At 51.7% G+C, this 23,578-nt stretch overlaps 9 protein-coding genes across 9 annotated transcripts; 4 read left to right on the top strand and 5 right to left on the bottom strand.

Moving 5' to 3' along the window:
* Nucleotides 1-137: 137 nt before the first annotated feature.
* On the top strand, nucleotides 138-1,658 carry BO94DRAFT_506509 (TatD family hydrolase). The gene has a single exon (XM_025609574.1). The coding sequence runs from the start codon at nucleotides 187-189 to the stop codon at nucleotides 1,366-1,368; it is 1,182 nt and encodes a 393-aa protein (XP_025472273.1). The 5' UTR covers nucleotides 138-186; the 3' UTR covers nucleotides 1,369-1,658.
* A 514-nt stretch (nucleotides 1,659-2,172) lies between these two features.
* Nucleotides 2,173-3,744, bottom strand: BO94DRAFT_619931 (uncharacterized protein; the record flags this gene model as incomplete). Its single annotated transcript, XM_025616900.1, has 9 exons — nucleotides 3,336-3,744; nucleotides 3,243-3,279; nucleotides 3,109-3,182; nucleotides 2,951-3,038; nucleotides 2,657-2,895; nucleotides 2,524-2,591; nucleotides 2,360-2,475; nucleotides 2,238-2,293; nucleotides 2,173-2,184 (listed from the first exon to the last, which is right to left on the bottom strand). The coding sequence occupies exons 1-9, from the start codon at nucleotides 3,480-3,482 to the stop codon at nucleotides 2,173-2,175; spliced, it is 837 nt and encodes a 278-aa protein (XP_025472272.1). The 5' UTR covers nucleotides 3,483-3,744.
* Nucleotides 3,607-4,814, top strand: BO94DRAFT_128472 (uncharacterized protein). Its single transcript, XM_025605624.1, has one exon. The coding sequence runs from the start codon at nucleotides 4,077-4,079 to the stop codon at nucleotides 4,434-4,436; it is 360 nt and encodes a 119-aa protein (XP_025472271.1). The 5' UTR covers nucleotides 3,607-4,076; the 3' UTR covers nucleotides 4,437-4,814.
* On the bottom strand, nucleotides 4,585-5,995 carry BO94DRAFT_552407 (uncharacterized protein; the record flags this gene model as incomplete). The annotated part of the gene is made up of 6 exons (XM_025613597.1): nucleotides 4,585-4,906; nucleotides 5,069-5,140; nucleotides 5,178-5,315; nucleotides 5,364-5,447; nucleotides 5,513-5,742; nucleotides 5,825-5,995. The coding sequence occupies 6 exons, from the start codon at nucleotides 5,993-5,995 to the stop codon at nucleotides 4,585-4,587; spliced, it is 1,017 nt and encodes a 338-aa protein (XP_025472270.1).
* A 2,272-nt stretch (nucleotides 5,996-8,267) lies between these two features.
* Nucleotides 8,268-9,911, top strand: BO94DRAFT_454708 (o-methyltransferase; the record flags this gene model as incomplete). The annotated part of the gene is made up of 5 exons (XM_025607616.1): nucleotides 8,268-8,621; nucleotides 8,708-8,831; nucleotides 8,889-9,012; nucleotides 9,071-9,528; nucleotides 9,601-9,911. The coding sequence occupies 5 exons, from the start codon at nucleotides 8,268-8,270 to the stop codon at nucleotides 9,909-9,911; spliced, it is 1,371 nt and encodes a 456-aa protein (XP_025472269.1).
* Nucleotides 9,912-10,612: 701 nt separating this feature from the next.
* On the top strand, nucleotides 10,613-13,099 carry BO94DRAFT_454632 (C6 transcription factor; the record flags this gene model as incomplete). The annotated part of the gene is made up of 3 exons (XM_025607614.1): nucleotides 10,613-10,676; nucleotides 10,764-11,943; nucleotides 12,004-13,099. The coding sequence occupies 3 exons, from the start codon at nucleotides 10,613-10,615 to the stop codon at nucleotides 13,097-13,099; spliced, it is 2,340 nt and encodes a 779-aa protein (XP_025472268.1).
* Nucleotides 13,100-14,205: 1,106 nt separating this feature from the next.
* On the bottom strand, nucleotides 14,206-15,882 carry BO94DRAFT_128246 (nuclear transcription factor Y subunit beta). The gene is made up of 4 exons (XM_025605623.1): nucleotides 15,325-15,882; nucleotides 14,833-14,943; nucleotides 14,645-14,772; nucleotides 14,206-14,550 (listed from the first exon to the last, which is right to left on the bottom strand). Exons 1-4 carry the CDS (start codon nucleotides 15,482-15,484, stop codon nucleotides 14,287-14,289), a joined length of 663 nt encoding a protein of 220 aa, XP_025472267.1. The 5' UTR covers nucleotides 15,485-15,882; the 3' UTR covers nucleotides 14,206-14,286.
* Nucleotides 15,883-17,777: 1,895 nt separating this feature from the next.
* Nucleotides 17,778-19,043, bottom strand: BO94DRAFT_530231 (putative prefoldin subunit 2). Its single transcript, XM_025610638.1, has 4 exons — nucleotides 18,808-19,043; nucleotides 18,648-18,738; nucleotides 18,352-18,544; nucleotides 17,778-18,276 (listed from the first exon to the last, which is right to left on the bottom strand). The coding sequence occupies exons 1-4, from the start codon at nucleotides 18,845-18,847 to the stop codon at nucleotides 18,244-18,246; spliced, it is 357 nt and encodes a 118-aa protein (XP_025472266.1). The 5' UTR covers nucleotides 18,848-19,043; the 3' UTR covers nucleotides 17,778-18,243.
* A 3,434-nt stretch (nucleotides 19,044-22,477) lies between these two features.
* BO94DRAFT_530229 (putative oligosaccharyl transferase subunit Dad1) lies at nucleotides 22,478-23,309 on the bottom strand. The gene is made up of 3 exons (XM_025610637.1): nucleotides 23,000-23,309; nucleotides 22,698-22,906; nucleotides 22,478-22,596 (listed from the first exon to the last, which is right to left on the bottom strand). The coding sequence occupies exons 1-3, from the start codon at nucleotides 23,294-23,296 to the stop codon at nucleotides 22,530-22,532; spliced, it is 573 nt and encodes a 190-aa protein (XP_025472265.1). The 5' UTR covers nucleotides 23,297-23,309; the 3' UTR covers nucleotides 22,478-22,529.
* Nucleotides 23,310-23,578: the final 269 nt, after the last annotated feature.

The following is a 23,578-nucleotide window of genomic DNA, read 5'->3' as shown; positions in this document are numbered from 1 at the left end:
CTCGAACGCCATCCAAAGTGCGGAGAAAGACATGTGATGCCGGCCCCAGGCACCGTTACACTGCGTATCGTGGTGTATCAGCGGGCGTTTCTTACGTCACAGCTCGGCGAGGCACGTTATAAGATTCTCTCCGAACACTCGGCCTCTATTGTCCCTCATTCCTCATCTCGATACATCACATGCACTATGTCCCAGGATGAGCAGACCGCCGACTTCCCTTGGCACCTGGGGGTGTTCGACGCCCATTGTCACCCCACCGATACCATGTCATCGATTGCGGAAATCCCCCAGATGAAAGCATCGACATTGACGGTCATGTCTACTCGCGGGGAGGATCAGGACTTGGTGCTTGAGACTGCGATATCCCTGACCAAGGGTCAAGAGCCCTCCCAAGGTTCGGAGACAGGCCGTGTGCTACCGTGCTTTGGCTGGCACCCATGGTTCTCGCATCAAATCATCGACGATGCTACCGGTTCGCCAGAGACAAAGCAAGATGTCTCGTCCATCGAACAGAAGAAGCTACATTATAAGAAGGTCCTTACGCCAGAGCCAGACGATGACTTTATCCTTTCATTGCCAGATCCAAAGCCGATTTCGCAGTTGCTCTCGGAATCACGAGCACGGTTAACAGCCTACCCCCACTCTCCTGTGGGTGAGGTCGGCCTGGACCGCGCTTTCAGACTCCCACAGCCCTGGACCAGTGAAGAGAAGGAAGCGCGGGATGAGCAAGTGACCCTTGGGTCACGAGAAGGCAGAAAACTCTCGCCCTATCGGGTCCAGCTGGCGCACCAAAAAGCCGTCTTGGAGGCTCAGTTGCGTCTGGCCGGGGAACTCAAACGTCCGGTCTCCGTGCATAGTGTCCACGCACACGGAGCAGTGTTTGACCTTTTCAAAGGCCTTTGGTCAGGACATGAACGGAAGAATGCCTCGCGGCGGGAGAGACGTCGGCGGCATAGTGTTGCAGATGCTCATGCGGATAGTGATGCGGAGGATGAACAGCGTAAACAAGACCTTGCAACCCCTGAAGAAAATCCTCTTCCATTTCCACCCCGGATTTGCATGCATTCATACTCAGGGACTGTAGACCCACTGAAGCAATTTTTGCATCAGTCTAATCCATCGGACGTCTACTTTTCTTTCTCTTCCGTGATCAACTTCAGCGGGCCTTCATCGCAAAAGGTCATCGATGTTATCAAAGCTTTGCCTGATGACAGGGTGCTTATTGAGAGCGATCTGCATACAGCTGGACAACAGATGGATGACTTGCTCGAGGAAATTGCTCGACAGATCTGCGATATCCGCGGGTGGACGTTGCATCATGGCGTCCAGCAGCTCGCTGATAATTGGAGAAGATTTGTTTTCGGATGAACGGCCACCTGTGGGAGATGATGCGTGCATATGTCCCTGAGCCATGGATCAGCGTACGAATTCGCTACCGATTGATATGGTCTGTGCTTGAGGAAAAGAGAGACAAATGCACTGCAACTACTCAAGCCTGATGATGCCCGAGAATTGAGCTAGATTTTGAGCCCAACAAGCATTCGAACTCAACTCCCATGAAATAATTTACGACCTCAAGCTACTTTCGGTACTCGGATAGTGCTACAACTTATCAATAGAAGATATCGACTTCCCAAATAGAGATCAACAAATAAGACATGAAGAAATAAAGCCGACAATGGTTTGCTAGGATAAGTGTCAGCGTAGCCCTCCTATTCCACTAGATATCGGAGTTTATCGATACCATCGGTCTGTGGCGTCAAGCTTTTGTCTCTGCCGTGTCCGGACCGCTTTGGAGCCAGTCTCAGTCTCCGGAATTCCAGCTGACTCTTGGATACGCAACGGCGCCGTGTGACAGAATGACACATGGTAGCTTACCGGAACCCAGCTGGCTCTTACGCATGCAAATGGTCGCACTCTACCTTGAATCGACCATCTTACTTACTTAGTCTCCCTCCAGATGTCACTATACTTAGTACGGTCCATTTAACAAACTGAATAAATTGCAGGTCACTGATATCAACTCCTTCTCAGACATGTTCTCGAACCGAAACCCTGTATAGCTCGATCTCATCATCATTATCAGAACCAATCTTCTGGGGCCTCGCCTGGTGCCTACAAGGATCACAGCTCCTCTTGGACCGATACAACCATGATCGGAAAGAGCCAAGCCTAATCATCAGCCTACGAAGGGACAGCTTATCGAGATGTCTCGCGCAAGGGGGAAGACAAGCGACCTGAAATCCCACTCCCATCTCGATATATGTCCAGAATAGAATGATGGAGACGATGCCTGCCCATAATTTGGGTTAGTCACTGCACGCACAGCAGGGGCAACGATGCATCTTCCGTATCTTACCTTCCTGATCAACGGTTGGCAGAATTGTGGCAAGGATCTTGATGTATTGGGGTGTAGTGTCCTGGACTTCAATTTGAATCCAAACTATCATCCTCAAGAATCCCGCAATCACTGCGCTGCTATATAGTTAGTGCCCATTCCCTCTCTTCCTGGAAGGGGCTTACAAGATACTACAGCAGAAGACAAGACAGACTTGGAGCTTCTCCCGAAAACACATCCGTAGCGGTATGACCTAACGACAGATTAAAATCTGAGGAAAACAGTCATGATAACATCTTAATAGGCCGACCGACGTACCATACAGATTGGTTCTATCAAAATGGCCATATCCATAGCCCAACAGAAGACGGCGAAGCCAGTTTGCATCGCGAACGTATCCATACAGATATGACGCAGCGAGTATAGAGTGGACCAGCTTGCATCCGCGTTTCTATCGCATGCAAAGATTTCAAAAATGAAAAAGACGATGGTCCAGAGGCTGACCAGAATGATGAGCGTCCAATTGGCGTAGTCAAAGGTGGTTCTGTAGGCAGTGCCTGCTTCCTCAGTCCGTACTATATAGTATCTTGGTCGCAGAGAGCAGCAACTCACCTTTGAAGATACGACGAAACAAGAACAACAGTGCCAATTTGATCAAGCCTACGTCGATCACATGGCCCATCCAAAAAGCGTACTCGAGCTGCAGGGCCTTGCTTAGCAGTTCTTTGCAAGTCTGCTTAGGAGATGGGAAAGTAAAGAAAACCAAAAACCTTTCCAAGCTGGTCTTGTTCTGTACGGGTGATGGCTGGGACGGAATGATTCCCAAGAATGTGCAGTTGAGCCCCTATGAAACACACTCAGCCGACAGTCTTAAGACGATGATAGAACTGGCATTTCCACGTACCTATCACCATCGCAACGCCGGCAGCTATGGTAAGTAACTAGGGGCCCTCATTAGCAGCCCAACAGGAGGGGAAAGTGTGATGTTAAGACCTACTGCAGCCGGGATAATCAGAATGTCATCAATCTCGAGGTTTCGCGGATACCTTCGCCATCCCGATGCTCGGATGGCAAACGAAATGATGGCAAGGACTGAAAAGATTATGCCAATGGCAGTAATGCTGCCTGTATTGATGTAGGTCATGGTTGGATGTGGATCTCTCGACCTGGTCAATATCAATGGATTCTGGATACTATGTAAGATTGCCTGGAAAATTTCTTATATCAAAACGATGGCCTCCTCATCAGACAGCTGACCCAGCACCAGCACCAGCACCACTGAGTCAGCTGTGTGACAAGTAAGGTAGTAGGACGAGGTGGCATTGCATCCAGCAGGGATGATAAGAAGGCCAGCCTGTAAGCAGTCAGTGTCTTCTGCACTAGCTCACAACACAGTTATACAAGCATCAAACCCCGCTGTTAGTCTGCTGCTGTTCTTCCACGGGCCGTGAATGGAAGTCCAGTACATGTTAGTCCGTTAGTGCTGAGGCTCGGCAGGCTTAGCCATCCTTGCTTGACACTCTTTGTGCTCAGCCATTCATCCCCCCTCCTCTCCTCACTTATCTCCCTCTTCTCTCAGACTCTCATCCCGACAACCATGACAGAATCAACCAATCCCAATTTTCCCAATTCTCCCGGTTCGCCAGGCCTTATTTCTCTACAAATAGGATACTGGAAGACTCGCCCAGACACCTAGGGACACTTCATAGTATAGTTCCACCCCAGTTGCTTTGATTCAATGCACATGTCGGTTCCGCTCTTCCTGGTCAACCACGAGGCCTACGCCACTGCCCGCCGCTGGATATACAAGCAGGGGTCGACCATCCGCTTCCACTGGCCCACCGATCCCTTCCTCTTCCTGCGCCGCTGCCACCCCGCCTCCGATACGCTCTACGTCCCCGGCGCCCAGTACCACGAGTTCATCCGCGAACCCGAATCTGAAACCTTTGGGGATGGACCACTCCGCTATCGCACCGCACTTCTTGCGAATCGCCTTTCCCAATACCTTCCTGCTCAAGGACGACGGCTACCACCGGCTGACGGAGCTGCTCGAGGACACCAGTTACCGGAGTCCCTGAGAGGTGTTGGTAGTCATTGATTATAGTCCAACTGCTCTCGACCTCCGACCCAGCGAGGAGGCACCGCCTGCGACGCCATTCCAGTTACAGCGGCATGACATATAAATATATAAGGATGCTCTTGGGCGAAACCTGAACAGTCACATCTACTTGTTATTGACGTTGCAATCAAGCAGTTACGGTTTCGTATTCAACCGTGATACTATCTGTGCGACGAATGCGCCCTATGTGATGGCTCTCAACCCCGTGGTCATCAGCGGTCTGCAAGATGCTATCCTGACTCCTAATATCCGCGATCATTATATCATTTTTGTCTCTCCGGGGTCCGGACCGCTTGCTGCCCCACCTGTTTGATGCAGGCAGTTGGGTGCTACTCTCTTTATAGTTATACGCGCCAGTGCTTCTCAGACTGCGTTTTCCGAGGATTATTTCGAGGAGAGGTTGTAAGGTAGGAATGCAGGATGCGAGGATCACGACGTTCGATTCGATACTGTTGAACTGTTGTCAGTCTCCGGTTTTCTAGCGGACTCTTGAATGTCAGAGTAATGACTTAACAGTGGCTCACCAGGTCCAAATCACAAGGTCAGCAGTGGCATCTATCGCAGTGTTAGTCTCATCCCCTGGTCATATCCACTGCTTCTCTCAGAAACACCCACATGTTGTATCACTGGTATCGGCAAGACCTGGTAGCTGCATGCACTTCACGATTGCTATTGCACAAGCGCTGCATGTTTTCAAGTTAGCAAATTACGACTGCACACTCCAAGAGGATCTCACTCACACCGCACTCAGTCCCAAGGCTCCGCACAGAGCCAGTCGTTTCCGGAGTGACATATGAAGATTTAGCAGGACAATGGTCGGGTAAATCGCCAGATACAAATCCGTAAAAGCCGATACAGCTACACCTATTTGAGTCTGCCTTGCAATTGGATAACGGTTGCACTTACCTCCGGTGAAAATGGCATAGTCGACAAAGATCCATGAGCTCCGGCAAGTTGCACCCTCCGACAAGAGGGACGTGTCCCAGAGTGCTCTCGGCGGATTGCACATTGTAAAGAGTACTATAATACAGATGGAGGACACCAATGCCACGAACCCAGTCAACCCCCATAAGATCGCACGTTGTGTTGGTGTCGGATTTAAGAGCCGGCTCAACAAGGCTGCCACAGCAAGTTTGGGTAGGGCGAAAGAGATAATACCCAAGGCGAAGTTGATATAGTTGACTAGCAAAACAAGTTCTAGTCTATCCGTTATGATCACTGAATGTTGACCGTACCCTAGAGCGACATCGACAGTGGTGATCACAGAATATGAGATGCTGAATATCTGAAAAGCAGTCAAACGCATAGCACAGAAGGAAGCCAAGACTTTGTTATATGGAGAAACTCGAGCAGCCATATCTACTTACCATCGATGCTGCAATCAACCAATCATCTGCACCGGGGCTGCGCAAGATCTTGATGCGAATGAAGAGCCTGGCCGCAACCAGCACAATCGCCAGGCTAGTCATCGTCCAGAAAACAGCCAAGATCCGCGGGCCCTTGGTCTGGTGGGCATATTCTGGGGATACAACTGCCATGACTTTGGCTCCAATGACCAATGGAAAGTGATCATCAAGAAGTCCAATTCTTGAGTATTGAAGAATCTAACGTTGGTCAAGTTCAGCAGATGCTGGAATATTGGATCCATGGCCTATCTAGACTGCTTAAAGATTCAATCAAGGGGCAAGGTAAGAGTTATCCTATCTCCTATTGCTAATAGCTCCAAGTGCAGTACAACAGAATCCCTGCTACTTTTGATGGTGTGCACGAACCACTGCGTACTTCCGAAGAAAATTTCAAATAACCCGATGATTTTTAGACACTGTATCATCGCGTTTCCAGCTTAGGGTCTCAAATCCTGAGTTAAATGTAATGTACAGTAACTCGCTGATAGGCACATAGGAATTGTCCTAATTCCTAGAGTTTCGGCCAAGTTGCCCCATCAATCGACGAACGGGCGGATCATTGAATATTTTCATGTCTCAGAGGAAGAAGCGCTCTCGATAGTCGATACTAATAAAAAGCGCGCACCCACCATGCCCACGGTCTAATCGAATGATCTTAATCTGTACGTATGTGATCCAGGATGGGACTTACCAAATTGTCGGCCGGGGATCGGAACTAGAACCCGGTTGGGGATTAGCACTGGCCCATTCTTATGGGGAAAGTACTAGATAGGTACTCCGTCTAGAATAATGATCACTTTGCGATCCCTGCGAAAATTCCGCCAAAGGTGGCCACGGCATCACGCAACAGAACAAAGAAATACTGGGTGGGTCGCTCTATTTATCCGTCTAGTCTCTAGCATTAAGATTATTGATTGACTCAGTGAGATGCCTGGCTTGGATCCAGGAAACCATACAAGCGAGGATTCAGCCGTCCGAAAGGAATTACTCGTTAATATACGGTCATAAGACGGATAAGCAGATGGCAGCATCCAATGACGCTACTTGATACGGGTGGCACCATGACAGCCCTCAGTTCTTACACAGTATTTCCACCCATCCGACGATCGGTTTGACAAGGCTGACCCTATGACTCAATAGAACAAAACATTATATCGAACAACCCCATGCAGGCATTGTTCCTTGCTCGGGAATCACAGCCTCGTTTACACTGTACTGTTCGGCAAAATAGGATGATGCCTGACCCACGAATGCTAAGAGCTGGAACTACTAGAAAGTACCATGCATTAGCGGTCTTTGGACTTTGGAGGTACCTAATGCATTGTGCTGCTCCCTAAGGGCCCAAACAAGTACCCCTGCAAAAACCCCCCTGCTTGCGCGGCAACCGACGGACACAATGGAAGCTCTAAGCAATTGAGATCAGCTCAAGGGCAGCTCCTCCTTTGATCATGCGAATGGGATCTCGGAAGTCAATGACGCCAGGATGCTTGTGGACACTTTTACTATGCTCTTTCGAAAACACATACGAGATTAGATACATTAAGTATCTTGCGAACAGTATTTGGTCTATCACTATGGATAAGCACTCAAGCTCCGAATGCCATTAGGCGTGTGCTACATACTACGACGCTAGCTGCCCTTGGTGCGAAGCCGTCGATGTTTGGTTGTCATTCATAGAAACGGAAGTCCGTCCCCGATTTCCATTAATCAAAATTAATTACCTTGGGCTGACTAGATAGTTAGTGCTGGGGCCGGACTGGCTAGCTGCTTCATCCAGTCTACAACATTATGTCGGAGCTGCTACCTACTGAGGGCTGCCAATCCCCCAACAATATTATGTACCACCGCGAGCATCCCTCGCCAAATAGAAAAGAGCTCCGCAGGTCCTCCCCGTCGATTTCTACTCCGTACGAAATATCACATGCTCAGTGTCGGCAATAACATGTTTGACGTCACAATTCACTGGTCCCATGGATGCTTAACGCCATCGGGAGCAACGCGACCGAGAATCCAGATAGATACTTATTAGTCCATGTGCAAACCGTTACTAACCTGTCTCCGAGGACCAGTGGGGCCTGTCTAGGGACTGGAGCCATGAACGGCCTTACTGCAGGTCGCCAAAGTTGGCAGCTGTCAACGAGATATACATCCAATGGGGGCGCTGTCACCTTGCTTTAGCTATGCCAGCGGGTATCGGAGATAATCCCAGTTATATCACTCTAAATACTATACCTACTCCGAACTACTAATGTTAATGCAAGCTTCATTAGGTGCTACGGCAATGGCGCATAGAAGCCTGGGAACTGAAGGGCTATTTAGTTCGGAAGCCATCCATGCCAGCATGTTCTGTTCAACACTTGCGACCAGGTAATACCCCTCAATTGATGGTCAAGATAATCCCAGAATGACTTACACAAACGGTTCAACGACGAATGGTCACCATGTTAATGGGGACCATGCCAATGGGGATCATCCCAATGGAGATCATATCAATGGCAACAACACGAATGAGTACTGTATCAATGGGGATCACTCAAACGGCCACAGGCCTTCTACCTTGAACGTGGATGTGGATAAGATCGCCCTCTCACCAAGCGCACCAGATGCTGTTCCGGTCCTTATCGATCAAATCGCCTCCATCAAATCCGTCTCCTTGGAGAATTCTCAAGAAAGGTTGAGGCTGCGGGATGCTGCGATATCCTTAGCTAATGCGCTAGAGACTCCGCGAGAGGCGATTGTCAGACACTGCTGGACTACAGTAAGTTCTAATGTTTTCGAAGAGCTTTATAATAACTGCAATACCCAGTATGTAGCGCTAAGTACTGACATGATATTATATCATAGGCTACCAGGCATGCTGCTATTGAAACGGCTCTGGCCTTGGGTGTGTTCTCTCAATTAGCACGCGACAAGCCCAGGTCTGTCGCAAAGCTTGCGGCAACCACGAAGAGTGATCCAGTCATGTTATGTGAGCGCTTGATGACTTCCATCCTCGCACAGATTGTAATTTATTGACAGGTCTCAGCGCGCATCATGAAGCACCTGGCTGCCATGGAGGTGATTACTGAAGCGGGTCCTGACGAGTACACCGCGACAAATTTCTCAACCACTTTGAGCGTGGAGCAATACGGTGATGCCTTCCCTATGCTGTAAGTGACACTTCGATGTCGATAGAAGGTCGCTAACATGTGGGACTTCGAATCCCAGCTCGTCCTCCTTATACCTGGGCATCTACGCTCTCCCTAGCTTCTTGAGAGAGACCGGGTATCGCAATCCAACCGATCCTACCAAGTCCCCATATCAGCTAGGACGCCATAGCGACGAACACTTCTTCGAATGTGTACAAAAGAACCCTACATTGAATAAACAATTCAACCACCACATGTCGGTTTACCATCAAGGGCGACCTAGCTGGATGGACAAAGGCTTCTACCCGGTTCGGGAGCGGTTGATTGAAGGTGCCAGTCTCGGCGAGAAGGATGTCTTCCTGGTGGATGTGGGTGGTAGCACTGGGCATGATGTATCGGAATTTCGTCGCAAATGGCCTGATGCGCCTGGCCGCCTTGTTGTGCAGGATCTACCTGAGGTTGTAGAGACTGTGAAAGATTTGCATGTGTCAATTGAACCAATGGCGCATGATTTCTTTACGGAGCAGCCAGTCAAAGGTATGGCTTGCACTCATTGGCAAGAGACAATGGTTGCTCTGCTGATTGGTGATGTGGGCTGACATGGCGCAGGAGCCCGGGTATACTATATGCATTCAGTTTTGCATGACTGGCCTGACGATATGTGCCATAGCATCCTTTCGAATCTTGCTTCAGCCATGAGACCGGGGTACAGTAAGCTGTTGATCAACGAAAATGTTGTCCCCAGTCTCGCGGCTCATTTTGAGACGACCAGTCTCGACATCATCATGATGTCGATTGCGTCGGGGGAACGCACAGAGAAGCACTGGACCGAATTGATTGAAGCCTCGGGGTTGAAGATCGTCAAGATTTGGACAGTGCAGAAGGGGGTGGAAAGCTTGATTGAGTGCGAATTGGCTTGAAGGGGGGAAGCCGGACGGACGGATTGTCGGGGTGGCATATTGGATCCATAGTAGTCCATACAAATATTTGTCAAGCACATTATCCCGTGGGATGTTGATAAGAGACCCCGCGGCCATCCAGTGAGAAACGAGAAATGGGCGATTAGGCGGGCAGATAACGGAATTGGCGCACGAGGTGGATCCCGGTGGATAAGCGCACGGAGGATGCGCCGGCTGCTGTCATACAGCGACGGGCAGCAGATGGGATGAGGTGCTCTGTGTAGGGGGAAATGGCTTCTGCTAGTCTACCGCGGACACGTCTTCGCATCAACCGAGGACTGGACGGCCTTCCAGAAGCCAGCGAGAAGGGCTCGAAGCCCGCCTGGAAGGCATCTCCGCACCCACGTGACTCCCCCAGACCCGCCCTGGCCGTGCCCCACCCGATTGCCTGCTATCGCCCAATCAGCGGGCAGCCGACCCAAGCAATTCCGCCTTTTCTCCTCCTCTCGGCCATTCTGCTCGTCTTGCTTCTCCTCCTCTTCCTCCTCCTGCTCCTCCCTCTTCCCCCTCCTCTTCCCTCTTCTCATTCTCCTCGCCAATCGTCTTCCTCCGGTGCAGATCATGTCTTGATCTAGCCCCTCAACCTGTCACCAGGGTCACTCGGATCAGGAGTGACAGCTTAGCGAGTCTTCGGACCCTGGACCTGTGTCGATGCTTCTGCTATGTCCTCCGTAGCGCATCACAGTCATCCGCCCACCGGGAATGGGGTGACTAAGCGCAAGTCAGGTACGCACCCCCCAATGCTTCTCGCACGACTTGGCAGCGATTACTACACCTCCGGACTGTCATGGGTCTAACTGTGTCCCCTCATAGGCGCCGCGGCCTGCGTTCACTGCCATCGACGCAAAGTCCGATGTGATGCCCGCATCGTCGGCCTTCCTTGCTCCAATTGCCGGTCCGCGGGAAAGTCGGATTGCCGAATCCACGAGAAAAAGAAACGCTTGACTGTGCGATCCATCCTCGATCCCGTTCCAATCCGCTGTCGACCCCCTCCTGCTTCTGAGTCTACGCACAAGCCTTCGCCTGTCACGGCTACAACCCCACCTAGCGCTTTCACCACCGCCTTCCGCGCCGTTCAACCGGAAGTGACAACTCCAATTGCGCCTCCCACCTCAAGCCTCCATACCCTTCACCATACCCTTAATCATAATGTTAATCACCACCCTCCGCATCATGGCACCAGGCCTACCACGGAATCCCCGGCATATAGCCGCCCTTCCGGTCCGGATGTGTCGACTGAACCAGACTCGCATGCAGAGTTGGAGAAACGACTCGTGAAGCTCATTGATGAAGAAGAATCGGGCAGTCGGGAGATTCAGAGGGGTGTTCGAGCGATCTACGTGGGCCACGAATTGTCCAACATGTCCTTCTTAATCCGTCAACAGCGTGACAAGGATGACGACGTATATCACTTTGCGGGCAATGAGATTCCCCGACGGCAGCTGAGGACAGGACACGACCAGCTCCTCATGGACGCTCTCACATTGCCAGAACCGGTCCTAGCGGATGAGCTGGTGCAAGCTTACTTTGACCACGTCAATCCAGGATATCCCATCGTCGACGAGGACCTGTTCATGGCCCAGTATCGAAATCGGGACCCCGCTGATCCACCGCCGATACTGCTACTACAGACCATCTTGTTGGTAGGGGCTCATGTCACTCGTCCGAAGGCGGAGCGTGATACCCTTAAGGATATCTTCTTTCGTCGTGCCAAGTGGCTGTTTGACAGCCGCATCGAACGGAATCGCGATATCCTGGTGCAAGCTGCCCTACTCATGACTTGGCACTCAGATGGCGCCGACGATGATGTTGCGGCCAACGCGCATTACTGGGTTGGCGTAGCTGCGAGGATCGCTACTGGCCTTGGAATGCACCGCAATCCTGTCTCCAGCCGATTTGTATCTCGTGATCGCCGAATGTGGAGGAGGCTATGGCACATTCTGGTCCAGTTTGATGTTATGGTTTCTCTTTCTTATGGTCGACCCCAGGCTATGTAAGCAGATCAATCCTTCCCCCGAAGTCCAGAAAATGTGTTCTGACTCTTTCAACTTAGCAACCTCGAAGATTGTGATGTGTCTTCATTGACGGTTTCCGACTTTGAAGGATGCGGACCTCGTGTCCAATCCGACTACGTGATTCATTTCTCTGAGCTTTCCGTTATGATTTCGTACATTATCCGAAACCGCTTTGGGTTACGAGTGAGCGCGGAGCGTCGCAAAGCCGTCCTGCAAGAAGCCGACGAAGCGCTGGCCAATTGGTCTTTGAAGCTGCCCGATAAGCTGCGTCTTCGAGCATCTGACATGGACCCGTGGTCCGCCATGCTCCATCTCACTTACAACAACTTCCTCATTCTTCTCCATCGCCCACACCCCCGGGCATCTGCCTACTCGGATGACTATGGGCCACACGACGCAGAGATCTGCAGCGCAGCAGCCGGAGTCATTACCTCCATCTTTGAAGAACTCCGTTTGAACGATCGGCTCAAGTTCCTCTGGTACTCGGGAGTTCACACCCTCTTTACAGCCATGATCCAAGTACGAGTAGAACTTCGCTTCTCCAACCCCGTTCTTGCAATCAACGCCCTCCGTCGCTTCGACTCGGCCTCTTACTCCCTCCGCGAACTAGCAGGCTACTGGTTCCACGCCAGCACCATCCTCCGGCTGTTCGAAGACTCTAAACGCCTCCAAGAAGACCTCCGAATGGCCACCAGTGAACGTCCCCGCCGCTTCAGCAACCCTCAGGACCAAATCAAAAACACTCACCACTCCTCTTCGGCATCCACCTCTACCGTCACCACCACAATGCAGACCCCTCAACCAGCAGACCGTCCCCTCCCCTATGAGGTTCCCACACCGGACTCTACGCACCTGACCACCACATCGACAAGCCCACACCACCCCCAACCCCACCAAGTAGACACCTGGATCCCACCACCATTTACCACCATGACCCCAGTAGTCGAAGCCATCGACGCGCCCCGTGGATCTCTCGACTGGCGACAACTCTTCTCTTTCGCCGACCTGGATCAGCCCGTCCTCCCAATGGCCATGGAGGGACTCCCCGAATTGGAAGACGAATGGCGTCAAATCTACTGGCAAGATGCCCCAATGTCAGACCTTCTTCAGGATGGTGGCTGGATGCACGGTTAGGCCGGGGAGGTTATGCAACATGTGCCCCGGGGAGTGAGGTGAATCAGTGATGATTTGTGTTTGTTTGTTTGTTTGTTTGATATTTAACTCTGCTAATTTAGCGATTTTGCCATTTTCCCCCTGGTGGCTGGTTAGTTAGATTGATTGGCATTGACGACAACGATTATGATGATGACATTCTTTCTGTTTCTGCTGTCTATAACTAAGTATCTATCTGTCTATGGTTTAGTCAATTTTGGCTGGGCTTTGGCTTGATTTACGGAGTACTGTTTATGAAATTGCGTCATACAGCGTATATACTCTATTCATTGAACAGTTATCGGTATCTATCTATCTACCTACTAGGTAGTAGGTAGGTACTATGTTCACGGCATTGTACCTATCCATCGTTTTACATGCCAGTCAAGAAGAATGGGTCTCATTGGACGGGTGGGAAGGGTCGTTCGTTTGTTCTGCAACCAAGGATGCCTGCGGTTCCACTGCGACCGCTGATACCGAAACTTTGTACAACCGTGATGGTGACCAGGTAGATAGATACTTGTCAGGGACAATGAAGTCCAATTCTTAATCTATCTGTCAGTCCTGTTTTCCTCCTTCTGGACAGCGTTCCATACTCTGCAAAGACATGAGACAATAATAGGTACTCGACTCAGACAATAATTACATGATGTGACGGGCCCAGACAAGGGGCCAACCTCCCTCAACACCGTGACGCACAGATAACTCCTGTATCATATGTACGGAGAATCGATGGCGACCTCCTGAAATTGGCTTTATAGAGGCCTCGCTGAATGGAGGTGAGCCGCCAGTTGGGCCTGGCAGGTCGGCTGGTATGCCAGCCGATATAGAAAAGAAGAGAAAGCGTCAAAAGAAGAAAAAAATCAACCCAATAAAAAACAGTGCCCCGGTTCCGTGATTCCTGTCGTATTGCTCATTCGTGTCCGTTCCGTTAATATCCCGTAAGTTACCTACTGTATTGTACCGCGTAATTAGGAGGGCTGTACAGGGAGTAACATCTGGAAACATTGGTAGCTTGAGGCTGTGTTCCCAGCCGCTTTGATTCTGGAAACAAGGTCCATCCAGCCTCTGGAGATGTGAGGTAGGAGTTCGAGTCTGTTTGGACTCCGAAGACTCTAGCGTGGGATAGTTGTCGAGTCCAGCGGATGGTTCTCCCGCGCACAAGCATGCTAATAAGATTCACCAGTGGTGCCATTGTGCGCCTGGCCGACCATGGGTGGGTAACCGTAGGCGGAAGTGTCCTGCTCTGAGGGGTCCAGGTTAGGGTTCATGATGCTGTTGGCGCTGTCGGCAGCTTCAGGAAAGGCACCAGCGGCACCGGGTGGAACTGGCCGTCCACCAGGGCCGCCAGCCCCAGGGCCCCCAACAGGCCCGCCAGCCCCATACCCACTGCTCGTCGGACGATTCTGATGCTCGCCCCTTGCGGATTGGGTCTGAACGGCTCGTCAGCATCTAGAACCTTTATGAAACGGATCGTCTCCTGCCGTGGGGAAGGAAAGATGCTTAGGGGCGTTGCACAGGTCTCACCTCGCGATACTTAGACAGGTAAATTTTCAGGGCCTCCGCATAGTTTTCAAACCCCAATGAGGTCATGGCGAACAGAATGTCCTCCCCGTTGACCGTCTTGCGCTTTTCCTGCTGACATTTCTCGGACGCTACGGGAAAACGAGTCCATCAGTTAAGGGGCGTGGAGGGACAGGTGTGGTCACACTAACCTTCGCTAGTGATGAATGAGATAAATTCGCTCACACATTCCTGCATACACTCCTTGGCCTCCTTTGCGATCTTTGCATTCTCGGGCAGGGCCAATTTCATGATGCGAGCCACTTCATTTGCAACATTAGTATCCTATCTGACCACCAATTGGGGCAAACGCGAAAGGGGGGAGTCGCAAGAATGGCAACTAAAAGGGAGGACGCGTCCAATGTTTTGAGATATTGAACGGGCGGGCGGGCTTAATGCAATTGGGAGCTTGCGAATGGACAGTAGATGAGTGAGAAAATGGCCAGGCCGGGCTATACCCGAGGCCTGAAGAATCAAACTCGAAAATCACATAAAAGGAAAGGTGAATATTATCAGATGAAGCATCTGGGGCGGTCGAGGAGTCGTAAACCGTCATAGTAGGGCAGAGGCGGTTGACCAGCAGATAAACGTAAGGTACGCACAAATCAGGAAAAAGCGATGAGCTGCAAGGGAACGCAACTAACCATTTGCAATTGGTAGCCATCTGTCCTGCTCCTTCACCTCGAACTCTCCCTGACCCTGCGCCTGAGTGTCGTGTTGTTCCTTGTCCATTTGTTCCTGGTCTTCACCCGATTGAACTTCGGGTTCCACCTCGGGTTCCTTCGAGGGAGAGGTCGACGACATGTTTTTTAGGTGTCGGCGAACGTGCAGAGATACTGGATTTAGAACGGGGGCTTGTCTCTAACTGCTCTGTTGGCAAACCACGTCAGAGCTGGCTTGCAGCACGCGGTGGGTTCTCGATCTCGGACGCTATGATACAGCCGCGCCAAGGACAACGAGTGCGTCTGGCTGGGCAGCGATTCGCTTCACAACAGCCTGAACGGGGAAAGACGAGCGTGGCTGCGCGTGTGGGGGATTGGCAATGCTTCTGCGATAGTCCTGCCTTAGCGTTGTGAGCCAGGACCGACGGGATCTATTATTCGACGGCGATGGTGGAGGGCGCGCGGCAGGTAATTCTGTTTGTTATTGTTCTAAGGTACTTTAATTTGTTCTGGTCTGGGATTTGTTTGGGGGGTGGGTTCCCTTTTTTTTTCCTCTCTCTGTTCTTCTTTTTTGGAATTCTTTTTTCTGATTATTTTTTTTCCCCAATGAGTGAATCTGATTTGATCAAGAAATCACCAGTGATGAGGATAATGCACCAATAAACCGGAAACTCTTTTGGACCAGTGGCTCAGAGTGGAGGGAGTTAGAGGGTGCGCGCGACTGCAGGAGTTGGTAACGTCAGCAAAGCCGTCCAAGCGCAGTTGACAGTTGCAAGACGCGGGTAATGCAACACGGATTCTCGGCAGTAACCGTGGGTCAGACTGGCAGTGGCACCTTGTGTAGCTGGGAAACAGAACCCAAGTAACCAACAGATAAAAAGGGAGGGACCGACCAGGCGATTGGACTAAATTCCGGAGGTCCACGACGCTGGGGATGGATGGGGCGTGTCGAGTTATTTGGCTTACCGTCCAGTAGAGAGCAGGCAAAAGTCGTAGGGCAGGTATTACTGGGGACGGCCGCGATGCGCGCAGCAGTCAATTGGCGAACCAGAGGTCCCTGGCAGGGCGAGCAACGATCACTGGTCGTCGCGAGAAACTCCCCCGACGCCAATGAGATCGGACGGAGATCTAGATAACAGGGTGCTCCAACAGAGGGGCACGGCCGCTGAGCCAGATGGTGATGTGCGATTCAATGGAAAAGCGTTCGATGAATGATGAATGCTTGCTCACTGTTCGCGATTGCACGAGAGAGATGAGAGAGAGAGAGAGGAAGAGGAAGAGGAGGACGCGCGAGGCCGCCTTGACGGCCAACGCCGTGGATGGCCTCAGGACTCCAATTACACCCCCCGAACGCTGTATCAGTGGATGACTGCCTGCTTTCGGAAAGGTGCCGGCCCCGATCGCGGGCGCCGGAGATGAGGGGTGTCACAGTACCGTATTACACGTGATGCTGACCGGCATCGTCATCACCCTCATCACGATCTCTCTGATCTACAACCTCAATCCACTGGAGGATGTATCTTCTCTAGTCTGTTCCTCGAACATGTACTACGAGTGTAGAAGTAGTCAAGCAAATCTCCAACATGGTTACATCCGAGTTCATCCGCCTCGGGGGAACGCTCCCAGGGGCCCTCGGCCTCGAGTATACTCCGTACATCGATCTGATTCGGATCTGACGTCCCGTCAGCTTGGTCCATGAGCATCCCGGACTGGACTGCGTCGGCAGTGAACGGAAGTAACAGATGTTGAAGGCCTAACTGACACAGCATCGTCATACGTGCCAAGCTCATCCGGGGTAAAACGGACAACATGTGTCATTTCAGGCATCAATGGGATCTAGTCAAACAAAGCAGCCATGACGAGATGGAGGTTCTGGAAGCAGTACTGTGCATAACACTCTAGTAGGTCTGCCTGCTTCATGGCTGTCATCAGGCAATACGTAGGTGGAACCTCTGCAGCCCAACGCTCGTAGGTGGTGTGGACAAAGGCATCCACCAAGTTGTGTTATCAATAATGACTGGGTGGATTCGTACCCAACTGCCACGGTGGGTTTGCTATAAAGTACGACGTGCCGAATTCATGCCCTGGAAATCAGGCCGGAACCAGGAGTCCATCACAGTCACATCACAATCACCATCACAATCACAATCGCCTATCTACGGAATGCCTGGGGCTAACATGAAGCAGCCAGTAAGATGACCCCCGAGGGTCCTCGTGCCTGGACGGGGTGACCAGTAGATATCAGATCAAACCTGGAACCAGCCTCCGGTCGGCTGCAGCCCAGTACAACCTCGTTGCAGTTTTAGACGCCTTGTCCCACTGGGCCAACTCACCCGAGCCACACCCTTCCCTTGGTGCATAAGCGCTTCAAGGGAATTGGTCAATATACGCGCTCTGAAACCGGAGCCAACCGTAGTGTAATAAATGCAGAAAACGGAGGGAAGCTCAGTACTGAACAAAGAAGAAGAATTGTTATCATATACATTAAGTTTCCGGCAAACATGGACTGAAGTTCAACGTCTACGCTTCACATCCCTGACGGATGGCCTGATGGAGCCTTCCCCAACCCAGAACTGCCATTAGGCACGAGTGCATCCGAGGCCGCAGCAATTTGTGGCAGAACGCCTGCCCCTGTCGACTTGCCTCATTCTCATATCGATGACGTGTGGAACTTCTAGTCCTTGTCCCACGGCATGCCCAGCTTCAAACAGCCATAGCCACCGTCGTGGTGACTTTGCAATGCATAGCGTCGCTGAAAGGCAGAGGCCCATATTCAGTCTCCAGACTCCCGCTAACACCGCTCTTGCATTCCTCCTATCGCCGAACTTTTCCTATATGACACTGCATCAAGAAGATGGGGGCAGAGAACTGCTATGCGATTAAGAGATAGGTATGGTTGCTTTAAGGCTGTACAACCTGGATGTTATTCTTCTTCTGTAGATCGGATAGAATCGTCAGAGCTCCACTTATGATTATGTATGCGGTAACTTGACAGGCCAGCGGACTTACCTTCCAGTTATCCAGATCTGCCTGCTTCGACTTGTACTGTTTCAATAACTCCTCCAAAACCTGCTTCAATCCATCCGAGTTTGTCTTGAGGGACGGAAGGACATCCTCGACTGTCCGCTCAACCAGAACACCGTTCACCATGCGAAAGCATTTCCGATCAGTTGGGAGAGGATCGAGGGTTTCGATAACAAGCCTAGCGATTGCGCGTTAGTGGCCATCTTGACACAAGCACAAGTAGGCAAATATCCATGTGTAGGACTTGAAAGCAAATGAGAAAGTCAAAGACGAGAACTTACTTATGCTCTTCGGCTTCCTGCTCGATGTCACCAATCTTCTGAGCCAGTTGTTGTAGAGTGTTTTTGTAATTTGAGTACTGGAGCTGGAGCTCTGCTTGGTATCAGCTTCAGGCTCGTTCAAGTTGTATCAATAGAAGGCTAGAAGAGTCCGGGTTCATACCCTGCTGTCTCTTAGGGTTTACTTGCGCTTGGCTGGCCATGGTTTCGGAATGTGCTTGACAACGCAGTTGCAAAGCCGTAGTTGCGATGCGGGGCGCTGCTCGATATCGGCGGTGGTTTGCGGCGCCGCTCCCACTAATCCGTCCGAATCATGGTTGGACGCGCTACATAATTCCTGCATGCGCGACAGAGCAGCTTACGCTCAGTTATAACGCAAGATATTTCACCCCTCTATTTCTTTCCCTGATAGAAATATCCACGCAATCCTCACAATCTGCCAAGTCCTCTTCCCTCAAGGCTGAGGGGATGGTGCACGTGACTAAGCATATGATGTTTGCCTCGTTTGCTGTCTCCGATAGACGATTCCGCCTCTCGACGGCCGATTACATCTTCTCCAATTTATCGTCGGGGGGCTAATGCAGACAGCTGTGGCCCTTCTGCGACCCAAGAAATTGCCAATTTTGTCCTCGGCTACACTCGGTTTGACACTCCTTATACACGCCAACCATGGCTTCCAACGAGATGCCTCCAGCCAAAAGGCTGAAGAGTTCCAATCTCCCGGCGCCGCTGCGCGAGGCGAAGCGCAAGGACATCGACAACTGGGAAACAAACCGAATGCTTACGTCCGGTGTCGCCCAGAGACGCGATTTTGATAGCGACTTTATGCCCGAGGATGAAGAAGGCACTCGAGTTCATTTGCTGGTCCATGATCTACGTCCGCCTTTTCTCGATGGCCGCACGATATTCACCAAGCAGCTCGAGCCCATCTCGGCTGTACGAGACCCGCAGAGTGATATGGCAGTGTTCAGTCGGAAGGGGAGCAAGGTAGTCCGGGAGCGACGTCAGCAGCGAGAGCGCCAAAAGCAAGCGCAGGAGGCGACAACGATGGCGGGGACGGCACTGGGAAACCTTATGGGTGTGAAGGAGGACGAGGGTGACAGTGCGGTCGCTATGCCTGTCGAGGATACCTACAAGAGCGGAAACAAGTTCGCTCAACATCTGAAAAAGGATGAGGGCGGTCAGAGTTCGTTCAGTAAGAGCAAGACGCTTCGCGAACAGAGGGAGTACCTCCCGGCGTTCGCTGTGAGGGAGGATCTATTACGAGTCATCCGGGATAACCAGGTTGTGGTTGTGGTCGGTGAGACGGGCTCCGGAAAAACAACACAGCTAACCCAGTTTCTGCACGAGGATGGCTATTCGAAGTTTGGCATGATCGGATGTACGCAGCCTCGTCGAGTGGCAGCAATGAGTGTTGCCAAGCGTGTGAGTGAGGAGATGGAAGTCGACCTGGGTGACGAGGTCGGGTACGCGATTCGGTTTGAAGATTGCACAGGCCCGAAGACAGTTATCAAGTATATGACCGACGGTGTCCTTCTACGAGAGTCACTTGTCCAGCAGGACCTGGACAAATACTCTTGTATCATCATGGACGAAGCACACGAGAGAGCATTGAACACCGATGTGCTCATGGGGCTTCTCAAAAAGGTATTGGCTCGACGCAGGGATCTAAAACTCATTGTCACATCGGCCACCATGAACGCGGAGCGCTTTTCCAGGTTTTACGGTGGTGCACCGGAGTTCATCATCCCTGGAAGGACGTTCCCGGTGGATGTCCACTTTTCGCGCACGCCCTGCGAGGACTACGTCGACAGCGCGGTCAAGCAGGTCTTGGCCATCCATGTGTCGCAGGGTCCTGGCGATATTCTTGTGTTCATGACCGGACAGGAAGATATTGAGGCGACCTGCGATCTAGTTGACGAAAGGTTAAAGTTACTCAACGACCCGCCGAAGCTGAGCATTTTGCCCATTTACAGTCAGATGCCTGCAGAGCAACAGGCAAAGATTTTCGAACGGGCTGAGTCGGGAGTGCGAAAGGTGATTGTGGCTACGAACATTGCGGAAACCAGTTTGACTGTCGACGGAATCATGTTCGTCGTGGATTCGGGGTACTCCAAGTTGAAAGTGTACAACCCCCGGATGGGTATGGACACGCTACAGATCACGCCGATATCACAAGCCAATGCCAACCAGCGTTCTGGAAGAGCAGGACGTACGGGGCCTGGCAAAGCGTACCGCCTCTTCACAGAAGTGGCGTATAAGAACGAGCTATACCTGCAGACGATCCCGGAAATCCAGCGGACCAGTCTCTCCAATACCGTCCTTCTACTCAAGTCTCTTGGAGTCAAAGACCTTCTGGACTTTGACTTTATGGATCCTCCTCCCCAGGAGACAATTACTACATCCCTTTTCGAACTCTGGTCGCTGGGTGCACTTGACAACCTTGGCGACCTGACCCCATTAGGACGTCGGATGACTCCGTTCCCAATGGACCCTCCGCTCGCGAAGTTGATTATCACCGCGGCCGAGACATACGGCTGCAGCGAGGAGATGTTGACCATCGTGTCTATGTTGTCCGTTCCCAGCGTTTTCTACCGCCCCAAGGAGCGTCAGGAGGAATCCGATGCTGCCCGCGAGAAGTTTTTCGTTCCTGAGTCCGACCACCTGACCTTGCTCCACGTGTACACGCAATGGAAATCGAATGGATACTCCGATGGTTGGTGTACGCGACACTTCCTCCACGCCAAGGCCTTGCGGCGGGCGCGTGAAGTCCGGGACCAGCTCCATGATATCATGACGGTGCAAAAGATGCCCCTCGTCAGCTGCGGCACGGACTGGGATGTGATTCGCAAGTGTATCTGCTCGGGTTTCTACCACCAGGCTGCGCGCGTCAAGGGTATTGGCGAGTTCATCAACCTGCGAACCAGCGTCAGCATGCAACTCCACCCGACCAGTGCCCTCTACGGTCTCGGCTATGTCCCCGAGTATGTGGTCTACCACGAATTGATCCTCACCAGCAAAGAGTACATGTCTACAGTGACGGCAGTAGACCCGCATGTAAGTTCCAAATTCACGACAATCGCATACCAAGATGCTAATTTCCTTATCAGTGGCTGGCCGAACTTGGAGGCGTGTTCTACTCCGTCAAAGAGAAAGGCTACTCTCAGCGCGAACGCCGCATCACCGAACAAGAGTTCAACCGGCGCGTGGAGATCGAAACGCAGATGGCCGCCGACCGCGAACGCGCGGCAGCCGAGAAGCAGCGCGAAGCGGAGCGGAACGATCCTACTAGACGCAGAAAGGAAATCGAAGTGGGCTCCGCGGTGCGTCGGCCTGTCGCGACAGCAAGACGTGTCGGAGGCGTCACAGCCTCGAGTTCACACAATGGCGTGAGCGGCGGCGGTGGCGGCGGCGGCGGGAGCGTGGTCAAGAAGCCAGCGATCAAACGGAAGCCGGGACGAGCATTTTGATTGTATAATGGATAGAATATACCCAGTTGGCACGATAAACGATACATCACATCACATCTTACATCTGATGTCAATCTACTCGCAGAATTCAATCAGAGTAACCTGTAAATATCCATACATAAAACAACCAGGTATAAAAGTAAGCTAACATAACATGATCGACACTGATATTTTACCTCGTCCATTTCCCCAGCCAAACTAAGCCAGACCAGACAGACAGTAAATGATAGAATAACCCACCTCCACCAGGGAACCGGCCATCCTCTAGATACCATCCTATCTGCCCAGCCCAGCACAGCCTAACCTAGCAGCATAACATGCTTAACTCTCCCCCTTCCTCAGCCCAACGCACCCATCCCACCCCACCCCATTCCATACAACCCGCACTTCCCTCTCCTCCCGGAAAAAAAACAACCTAATTGATAAAGTTAATACAAAAGAAATGCAAAATCAAGCTTCCGAAGACATAATCCGCGAAAGCCCTATCAATCACCAAGTTAGCAAATCAATCCAACGCCCATTAATCCACCCCCCTTATCCCCAAAGACCAAACAAACAGGTAAATAGGCAAGCATCCACTAACCTCTCATGCGAAACACCACCTTCCTCAGTCCCAGCACCAGCACCAACCGAACCCGATATACCTTTCTTCGCCTTACCCTTCGCACCCGCACCAGACCCAGTCGAAGAAGGTAAAGAAGAGGAGGAGGAGGAGGTTTGCATTCTCAAACTAGCCGTAAGAACGAACTGACCCACCGCGGCACAGAAACCGCTCAGGAAGGCGTTAAAGGGCTATATCATCACCCCCCGAACCAATCGCATTAGCCCATCATTTCTCTCTATACACAAAGAATATAACGACCCACGGGGGATGGGAGAACTCACATAATTCCCCGCCAAAACACAATACACGAATTGCACGCCTCCCACAAGGACCAAGAACGCCATGAAAGCGTCCAGTAGCAGGGTGCGCTGCGGCGTGGTGGCCAGGTACTGCTGCCAGACGGTGTGGGCGATATCGTAGATGGAGGAGTTGGAGGTGAGGAGTTTGGGGCCGGAGGAGAGAGATGCGCTGGGGGCAGAGGCAGAGGCAGAGGAAGAGGAGGGCATGGTTGGTGCGGAGGGAGCGGGGACGGGGCCGGTGGTGTTTGTGGTGGCTGCTGGGGTGCGTTTTGGGCCCATGGTGACGGTTGGATGTGTGTGTGGGAGGTGGAATTGAGAATGAAGGAGAAGGGGGTGGGTGGTTGGTGGATGTAGTTCGGGGTTAGAGTATGTAGTTAGTTACGCAAGCTGGCCTGTCGGATGGTTACGCGGTGTCACGTGATTTATAGATCGGGGGGATGGGGGTGGTTTGGCTTGGTTGGAGGAGGGAGATACGGTTCTGGAGAGATTTGGGTATCTATTTCTGATGCTACTCTGGTGTAGGTACGCTTAGTTACAGTGACCTGGTGGATTGGGCTCAAT

Source organism: Aspergillus sclerotioniger (genome assembly GCF_003184525.1).
Source record: "Aspergillus sclerotioniger CBS 115572 chromosome Unknown BO94scaffold_2, whole genome shotgun sequence".
Classification (NCBI taxonomy): Eukaryota; Fungi; Ascomycota; class Eurotiomycetes; order Eurotiales; family Aspergillaceae; genus Aspergillus; species Aspergillus sclerotioniger.
Note: the sequence above shows the minus strand (reverse complement) of the source record. Positions and strands in the feature narration are given on the sequence as shown.